The sequence below is a fragment of the Podarcis bocagei genome, assembly GCF_964188305.1.
Source record: "Podarcis bocagei genome assembly, chromosome: 10".
NCBI classification, from domain to species: Eukaryota; Metazoa; Chordata; class Lepidosauria; order Squamata; family Lacertidae; genus Podarcis; species Podarcis bocagei.
In genome coordinates, this window is record NC_138135.1 from 4,689,010 (window position 1) to 4,698,848 (window position 9,839).

Consider the following 9,839-nt stretch of genomic DNA (forward strand, 5'->3'; position numbering starts at 1 on the left):
TGTTTATGATCTCCGGGGTTGCTGAATGTATTATTCCTTTTTAGTCCTGTTTTAATTACCCCAGAAGTATGCATGTTTAAATGAGTTTTTGTAGTTTAACTTTGTCCCACGTGGGGGTTTTGAAATGCTCAGAGGAAATCTGATTGGTTCTTATGAACACTGTGTAAAAAGTTATTTTGTGAATAAAACAACCTGGGCCGGAGGGTGGTCAGGAATTATTATTATACGCACTCCTGCCAGAGTCTTGCTGGTCAAGCCTTCTGTGTCATTTATTAATCAGAGTCTAATCCTTCCTTTGCTTTGGGAATGCCACAAAGAGGAGATGCCAGAAGCTGGGCTTAGTGAGTTGGCCCAGCTGCTTCATCAGCTCTGAATCTACTTGTACTTGTCCTCCGCTCTTCCCCAGTAGCATGTTGGACGCCTTCCGACCTGAGGGGCTCATCTTCCAGCATCATAACTTTTATATGCCTGTTGTCTTTGTCCATGGAGTTTTCTTGGCAGGGATATTGGAGCGGCTTGCCGGTTCCTGCTCCAGGTGGATCACGTTTGGTCAAAACTCTCCACTATGACCTGTCCATCTTGGGTGGCCCTGCACGGCATAGCTCATAGCTTCTCTGAGTTATTCAAGCCCCTTCGCCACGGCAAGGCAGTGATCCATGAAGGGGAGAGAAGCTTTATACAGTCAGCAAAAAGATGGAGGGCACAAGGAGAAGGGGACGATGGAGGACGAGATGGTTGGATAGTGTTCTCGAAGCTACCAGCATGAGTTTGACCAAACTGCGGGAGGCAGTGGAAGACAGGAGTGCCTGGTGTGCTCTGGTCCAGGGGGTCACAAAGAGTCAGACACGACTAAACAACAACAACATAGATATTTTTTAATAAATAAATAAAATAGCTTCCATCCAGGCAAGAAAGAAGCACAATCAGAGTTGAAGGATGCTTTTCCAAACAGGTTAAGCAGGGCTGACAAGGGGTGTCACCTGGAGGAAAGTATTGGAGGCAGGTAGAGAGATCTATCGGGTGCATTCGTCCCCCAAGCCTGAGGTTCTCCCCACCCTAACATGCATATAGAGCTGCCAGCCCTGGCGGGTGCAGCTGAAATCCCCTTCTCAGTTCCTTCCATTTTTTCTCTTTCCTCCGAGCCCTGATGCTCTGTCAGTTCCTGAGAGATGAGCTTCTCTTTCTCCCACAAAGCTCTGCAGGTTCCTGCCTGCTCCTTTCGGAAGACGCAGAAGCAACAGAGCCCAAGAAACCCCCGAAAGCAGCAATCCTGGGGGAATGGAGGAAACTCACCACAAAATCGGGGTCTGTGTCCCAGTCGTCTCCTTGGGACTCCACCTTCACGGACACATTGTGTCCCACCACGGCCTTCCACATCTCGAGGAGAGAGGGAGAAAAATTATAAGTAATAGTTCTGCCCTATCGAAGTCATAGTATCGCTCTATTCTGCCTGGGAGTCCAGTTCTACATATACATTATGATACATTGTGATAAGAATTCTAAGGTGCCAAATACAAATTAAATGTTCATAAATGCACAAGGCAAACACATACGTAAGTATATAAACCATTTGTCTGAAATAGTACAGGAGAGCAAGCCTGAAACCATTTTGACTCTCCCAAATTGACTTCAATATATTTCCCTGCAAGGCGGGGGAAATGGGGAAAGTCTTCCCTTTGTCTTTTTGCTTGCATATCCTGTCTTAAGACCACATTTGTGTATGAACAGGGTGAGCCTGTGACCTGGATTCAGGAACTAAAGTATTTGCCATCACAAAAACATGGCCAGACTGCCCAATCAGTGAAGAAGAAGAGAAGAGTTTGGATTTGATATCCCGCTTTATCACTCCCCTTCAGGAGTCTCAAAGGGGCTCACATTCTCCTTTCTCTTCCTCCCCCACAACAAACACTCTGTGAGGTGAGTGGGGCTGAGAGACCTCAGAGAAGTGTAACTAGCCCAAGGTCACCCAGCAGCTGCATGTGGAGGAGCGGAGACGCGAACCCGGTTCACCAGATTACGAGACTACCGCTCTTAACCACTACACCACATTGGCTCATTAACAGATATCCTGGCAAGCAAGATTTCTGCTATAGAGCTTTTGTAATGTATGCATGATGTTTTGGAAGGTGGTCTTGGGCTACAGGATGAGCAATTTCAAAAGGCTATAAGTCTATATGGACCATAACAAAGGCTGATCGCCGAAGAATGGATGCTTTTGAATTATAGTGCTGGAGGAGACTCTTGAGAGTCCCATGGACTGCAAGAAGATCAGACCTCTCCATTCTGAAGGAAATCAGCCCTGAGTGCTCACTGGGAGGACAGATCCTGAAGCTGAGGCTCCAAGACTTTGGCCACTTCATGAGAAGAGAAGACTCCCTGGAAAAGACCCTGATGTTGGGAAAGATGGAGGGCACAAGGAGAAGAGGACGACAGAGGACGAGAGGGCTGGACAGTGTTCTCGAAGCTACAAACATGAGCCTGACCAAACTGCGGGAGGCAGTGGAAGACAGGAGGGCCTGGCGTGCTCTGATCCAGGGGGTCACGAAGAGGCGGACACGACTAAATGACTCAACAACAACAACATATAAGGGCTTGCACACCATTGTTCGGGGTTCTCCTTCCTACTGTGTGTGGTGAGTGGGGACCCTGTTGCAACAGTTCCTTGAATAAAGATTGGGCTTACTAGCTGCTTTGCTTCACAATATTCTCTGGTTGGCCTCTGTTATTTTCTCCTACCGATAGGAAACCCACTTAAGGACTCTCTACGGGCTCTTGGATTCCCCATAGGGGAGAAGGAGGAGGTTTTTTCCTGTAATAATGTGAAACTCCTTGGAACTGAACCCCAGTATAAGACACTGTGGCACTGTATTAAGAGCCAGTGTGGTGTAGTGGTTAAGAGTGGTAGATTCGTAATCTGGTGAGCTGGGTTCGCTTCCCCACTCCTCCACCTGCAGCTGCTGGGTGACCTTGGGCCAGTCACACTTCTCTGACGTCTCTCAGCGTCACTCACCTCACAGAGTGTTTGTTGTGGGAGAGGAAGGGAAAGGAGAATGTTAGCCGCTTTGAGACTCCTTCGAGTAGTGATAAAGCTGGGTATCAAATTCAAACTCTTCTTAAGCAAGCAGAGGACTTGAGGTCAGGTGAGGGAGCACCAGAGACAATTCATGTAGCCAAAGAAATGCAAGAAAAGAAAAGCAGTTTTTGCAGCAGCATCTTAAGCAGGGGTCAGCAAACTTACCACGCCTCGGGCCGATGTCTCCAGTGCCGATTGTGCGGCAGGCTGGAGGGCAGGGGAGCGCGTGCCCATATGTGTGTGCACATGCTATTTCCGGCGCACTTCCGAGTCGGAGGAGCACCGGAAATAGCTTGTGCACATGGGTACAGGCCTCCTCCGACCTGGATGTGCACTGGAAATAACGCTTGTGCATGCTCAAATAATGCATGCGCATGTGCACAAGCTATTTCTGGTGCTCCTCCAACCCGGAAGTGGGCAGCTGCGCAGCGCTGGTAAGAGCGGGCGGCGGCAGCGGGCGGCGGGGGTCGCCACGGGCCAGATAAACGAGTCCCTCGGGCCTTAGTTTGGGGACTGATAGAAATATTTGCTTTTACACATTTGCTTCTGCACATGATGTTTCACATACCGTTCCAATACCAAGACATTCCATCATCTCCCTAGAATGTTCAGTTCATGACAACATTATACTCTGACCTGTTCTTAATGCATAGCTGACCACATCTACGGAACACGATTATTATGTTCTTTCATGTTATGATCAATCATTAGTAATTGTTTTAGTCTTGCTATATTAATCACTAGTTATAATTTAATTAGGAGGTTTCATGCCTGTCTAGTTCTGTGCTCCCTTTCCCAGCCTTTAATCTATTGGTGATTAATGTGTAACCTTTGCTTTGTACTTGTGTTAACCAATCAGCAACAAGTTGCTTTGTGTTTGTGTCAACCAATCAGTAAGGAGCACACCTGTGGCAATGTTGTAATATTCAATAAAAGAGTCTTCTCAGGACTTGTTCGGGAGATGCCTCTCACATGACACTTGCTACTCGTCTGTCGTTATTTCAACCCAACAGGGGACCCCTGATCTTAAGGAACTCCCATGCATGTATGTTGCTCAGGAATCTGTGGGGCCATGCTCTTCCCCTCACCCTAGGGCAGCGGTTATCTGTAATGGGGAAGCGACACCCCCAAAAGGGGTCATGTGTCTCCCCACTTGCAGGAGGAGTGCCCCCTCCCATTTTGATCACAGCCGCAAGAACAAGGAGGCTGCTGCAAATCCAGGAGAGGAGAATCAACTAGGGAGAGATGTTTTGGTTAAGTTGTGGGTGAACATATCAGAAGACACAGCAATTCTTCAGACAGCTCTTGTTTATTCACAGGCCAGAACAGAACTGAACTGAAGGGCTCAGCCAGCCTGCTTATATAAAGCTCAACTACAAAGCAACAGTAACAACTTTCTGTAACTATCCAATCACGGAACGTCACTTTCAATCCCTTATTTGCATATGTGGACCTGAGTGAAAACTATCTACAGTATCCCCCTGCTGGCCCAGGGTGAGAACTTCAGTACATAACAGTTTTCTTGGGGGGGGGGGGTTGCAAGGAGAGGGAGGGGCTGCTTAAAAAGATAAATTTAAATCCACAACACCTGGCGGGGGGGGAGTGGAGAAGAGGATGGGGAAGAACTGAAAAGGCAAAATAGGGGAAGAGAGGTCTCTCTCGTTTTCATTCAAGAGACACGTGAGCCTTAAACCACACGGTCTGAAACAAGAGTGTGATTCATCCCCGTGGCTACCAAGTAGACCTCCAAATTAGTTGAGATCATTAGCCCCCCCCCCCCGGTGATTATCTCTTGTGCAAGAGGCTGCTGAGGACGTGTTCTCAGGTTTTGGGGATCAGGGCTGCCTTTCCTCGTGTCCCAAGGCCCCCCTTGGGTAGCCATCTTTCCCCTGAGCAGAACATAGTTGGAATGGCACAAATCTGAAAGTTTTCCCATTGAGCCAGTACATAGATACGTCTATCAGTGAATTGTCACATTTGGTAATGTGCAGTGGAGGCCCTTTGAATAGAGATTCACATAAAATTCACACAGAAACGCATTATTTTACTTCAACTCGCTTGTAGAAACAACTCAGAGGCCGTGAAAGAAGGAAAACAACAGGAAGATTTAAAGGAACTATTAGAAATGACTATCAAAAGCAGCAGAGATATAAGACGATCAGAGTCCCCCCCCCCCCACCCTGAACTCAAAGCATGGGAAGCCCCAACAAAAAAATTATAATTCGGCAGAATATTTGGATTATTTGATATGTATATGTATAATTTAGCATATTTAATGTGATTTGATTGGATTGTTAAAATGGAAAACTTAATAAAAATGATTTAAATTAATAATAATAATAATAATAATAATAATAAGAGATTGGGGTGGGAATCCTGTGTGATGAAGTGTTCTGTGGGGACAGATGCAGCAGGAGTGATTGCGTTGAGTGTGTGTGTGTGTGTGTGTGTGTGTGTGTGTGTGTGTGTGTGATGTCCACTGGAGGGGCAAACCGCCCCCCTCAACCTTTGAATAAATTCCGGTAACATAGTTTAGAAATTGTTTATTGTGATCATTAAGAGTGAATTTCTGTTTAATTATTATTTGCTGGTATTTAATTTTATTGTGTACTTTCATATTCTAAAGGATTATTATTACTTTATTTGATGGAAGTTGTTTAAAGTTATGCTTTTATTATGACATGATATTATGACATCATTGTGACTTTTATTATGACAGGGCTGAAGGCAGCCCTGTTTAGGGAAGCTTTTAATGTTTGATGTATTACGGTATTTTAATTTTGTTGGAAGCCACCCAGAGTGGCTGGGGAAGCCCAGCCAATGGGCGGAGTATAAATAATAATAATAAATTATTATTATTATTATTATTATTATTATTATTATTATTATTATTATTATTATTGCATTAGATCAGGTTGCTGTAAGGTGTGCGGTCACTGTTGCTCCTTCGGCTTGTCAATGGCCTTGTGCATAGTCATGTGGAAAGGAGGCAGAACACATATTAAAAGTGAAATGAAAAGAAAATGGAATGCGCCAAAAATGCTTGGCTGTCCCTCATCTCTGGCCACACCAGAATGTATAGCAAATTTCCTTCCCAATACACCCAGCTGAGCAAAGAATGTTGCTTCTTCATCCAGCCCACTTGGGTGCTACAAACCTGGGCAGCAGCTCCCTATCTGGTGTTATAGGAATTCCTATATATACATATGGACGCGGGTGGCACTGTGGGTTAAACCACAGAGCCTAGGACTTGCTGATCAGAAGGTCGGTGGTTCGAATTCCTGCAACGGGGTGAGCTCCCATTGCTCGGTCCCTGCTCCTGCCAACCTAGCACTTCGAAAGCACGTCAAAGTGCAAGTAGATAAATAGGTACCGCTCCGGCGGGAAGGTAAACGGCTGGACCTAATGGTCAGGGGTCCCTTTACCTTCACTATATATATATATATAATAAATCTTCATAAATGTACAAGGCAAACACATACATAAGTATATAAACCACGTCTCTGAAATAGTACAGGAGAACAATCCTGAAGCCATTTTTGACTCTCCCAAATTGACCTCAAATATTTCTCTGCAAGGAGATGAGGAAAGCTTCCCAATTGTCTTTGGACTGTAGGGGCTGCTTACGCCTCCCTGTGAATACAGTCTGGCAACTATCTGTTAACCTGAGCACACTATCAACGTGAGTAAGAGATTCAGGAACTAAGTATTTACCATCTCCAAGGAATGGCCAGGCTACCCAGAAAAGGCAATCAGATAATAAGGCATTATCAGGTATCCTGGCAGAAAGGAGAGAAGCAACACACTCAAATTACTGCTGGGGACCACATCTTTCTGTGATGCATGTATGATGTTTTTGGGGGGTGGTCTTGAGTTACAAGGGAAGCAATTTCAAAAGTCTATATAAGGGCTTAGAATCATAGAATCATAGAGTTGGAAGAGACCACAAGGGCCATCGAGTCCAACCCTCTGCCAAGCAGGAAACACCATCAGAGCACTCCTGACATATGATTGTCAAGCCTCTGCTTAAAGACCTCCAAAGTAGGAGACTCCACCACACTCCTTGGCAGCAAATTCCACTGTCAAACAGCTCTTACTGTCAGGCGGTTCTTCCTAATGTTTAGGTGGAATCTTCTTTCTTGTAGTTTGGATCCATTGCTCCGTGTCCGCTTCTCTGGAGCAGCAGAAAACAACCTTTCTCCCTCCTCTATGTGACATCCTTTTCTATATTTGAACATGGCTATCATATCACCCCTTAACCTCCTCTTCTCCAGGCTAAACATGCCCAGCTCCCTTGGCTTGTGAACCAATGTTCAGGGTTCCTCCTTTCCCTCCCTGCGTGGGGTGAGTGGGGACCCTGTTGCAACAGATTAATAAAGATCAGGCTTAATAGCTGCTTTGCTTTTCAATATTCTCTGTTTGGCCTGTTATTTTCTCCTGCCGATAAGAGAACCTACATAAGGACCCTATATGGGCTCTTGGGTACTCCATAAGGGAAAGGAGCAGTTGTTTTGTCTTATCACACCGGGAAGGGTGAAGATCCTGCTGGATCAGGCCAGTGGCCCATTTGGTCCAGCGTCTGTTCTCGCAGTGGCTGAACAGATGCCCCAGGGGGAACTTCGCAAGCAGGATCAGTGCACAAAAACAGATCTCCCCTCTTGCGGTTTCCAGCGCAGAGCCATTGTGGGCAGTAGCCATCGCTAGTCCTCCCCTCCCTCCATGAATTTGTCAAATTCGCTTTCAAAGCCATCTAAGCTGGTGGCCACCGCTGCTTCCTGTGGCAGGGAGTTCCATAGTCTATCCAGAATTGAGGGGTAGGGGACCAGAGCAGGGCCAGACACCTCCCTCCCCAAGCCCCCCCCCCCCCATTGCAACTTTCCTGACAATTCCCCCCACCCCAAAGCAGTACCTTGGTTCGGAAAGGTGACTTCCGAAGCCCGTCGTGATTGCTCCTCTTAGCTGACTTCGACCTCGGTTTCGGCTGCGAGGCTGAGCTCACCCAAGTTCCTGTTTTAACTGCACAAAACTTGTTCCATTTCCTGTGAGCCAGGAGGAAGACGTTTCGCAGCAGAGCACACCCACCCACAAGCCTTGGGTGCAGAGAGGAAGCACCTCGTTGCTTTCCATAGGAGGAAAGGCTTCTGAACGCGAGGCTTTTAGATCACGCAGAGCGGAGAGGGTGCGTTTCCCCCCATCGTTCTGCCCGGACATGGAGGTCCAGCTCTGAGGGCCTTCTGGTGGTTCCTTTGCTGAGAGAAGTGAGGTTACAGGGAACCAGGCAGAGAGCCTTCTCAGTGGTGGTGCCTGCCCTGTGGTGACTGGGAGCGACGGCCAAGACCACGTAACACCGGTCTTGAAAGACCTACATTGGCTCCCAGTACGTTTCCGAGCACAATTCAAAGTGTTGGTGCTGACCTTGAAAGCCCTAAACAACCTCGGTCCAGTATACCTGAAGGAGCGTCTCCACCCCCATCGTTCTACCCGGACACTGAGATCCAGCACCGAGGGCCTTCTGGCGGTTCCCTCCCTGTGAGAAGTGAAGTTACAGGGAACCAGGCAGAGGGCCTTCTCGGTGGTGGCGCCCGCCCTGTGGAACGCCCTCCCATCAGATGTCAAGGAAATAAACATCTATCTGACTTTTAGAAGACATCTGAAGGCAGCCCTGTTTAGGGAAGTTTTCAATGTTTGATGTATTTATCGTGTTTTTAATATTTTGTTAGGAGCTGCCCAGGGTGGCTGGGGAAACCCAGCCAGATGAGCGGGATATAAATAATAAATTATTATTATTATTATTATTATTATTATTATTATTATTATTATTATTATTATTACACCCTCCCATCAGATGTCAAGGAAAGAACTATTTTACTTTTAGAAGACATCTGAAGGCAGCCCTGTTTTTAATGTTTAATACTGTATTGTGTTTTTCATATTCTGTTGGAAGCCACCCAGAGTGGCTGGGGAAACCCAGCCAGATAGGCGGAGTATTAATAACAATAACAATAATAATAATATGTTGTTGTTGTTTTCCCCATCCTCTTCCCATGTTAACGTTCAGCGAAATTGACTGGCATTAGACCCAAGAGAACAGTTCCTCACACAATGTAGAATACCTGAACTGCCCTCAACACCAGAAAGATCATCTTCAGACCCCCTCGAGTGTCAGGATTATAAATAGGAACACAAGAGTCTGCTGGATCAGGCCAATTAGCCATCTATTCCAGCATCTTGTTCTCGCAGTGCTCAACCAGATGTCCATTATCATCCCCCTCAGTTGTCCCAATTTAAGTGGGACATCCCGTTTTTTTTGGGGGGGGGCTGTGCTCTCTTGCAAGTCACCTGGCTCCTGAGAGATCACGGCCCCAAAATATGCACATCCTGGTTTTCTTCTAGGGCCTATTGGAGGGTATGCATTGTGGGAAGCCCGCAACCAGGATTCGAACACAAGACCCCTCTCTTCTCCTGGGGTTTCCAGCAACTAGCTTTCAGAAGCGTTGCTGCCTCCAAGTGAACACAGCACAGTGCACACAGCACAGCCGTCGTGGCAAGAAGCCGTTGAATTTCTCCAATTCTCTTCTAAAGCCATCTAGGTTGGTAGTTGCCATTGCCTCCTGTGGCAGGGAGTTCCACAGGTTACGTGCTTTGTGACGGATTTTCATTTGTCTGCCCCGAATCTTCCGTGTCCCGTGTTAATGAGAATTATGGGATGGTAGGATCCCAAAAGAGCACGGTCCTTGCATGGCTTCAACAGCACATCCATTACAGT

The 9,839-nt window shown here is 46.7% G+C and overlaps 1 protein-coding gene across 3 annotated transcripts in view; it reads right to left on the reverse strand.

Annotated features, from left to right (window-relative positions):
• HCLS1 (hematopoietic cell-specific Lyn substrate 1) overlaps positions 1 to 8,119 on the reverse strand; it is a 33,005-nt gene extending 24,886 nt beyond the window's left edge. For all 3 annotated transcript variants that reach the window (XM_081210188.1, XM_081210189.1, XM_081210187.1), the window contains exons 1-2: positions 7,983 to 8,119; positions 1,294 to 1,377 (exon numbers count right to left, since the gene is read on the reverse strand). In XM_081210188.1, coding sequence (XP_081066314.1) covers positions 1,294 to 1,377 — 84 coding nt within the window. In that variant the 5' untranslated portion in view covers positions 7,983 to 8,119. The remainder of the gene's footprint in view (positions 1 to 1,293; positions 1,378 to 7,982) is intronic.
• Positions 8,120 to 9,839: the final 1,720 nt, after the last annotated feature.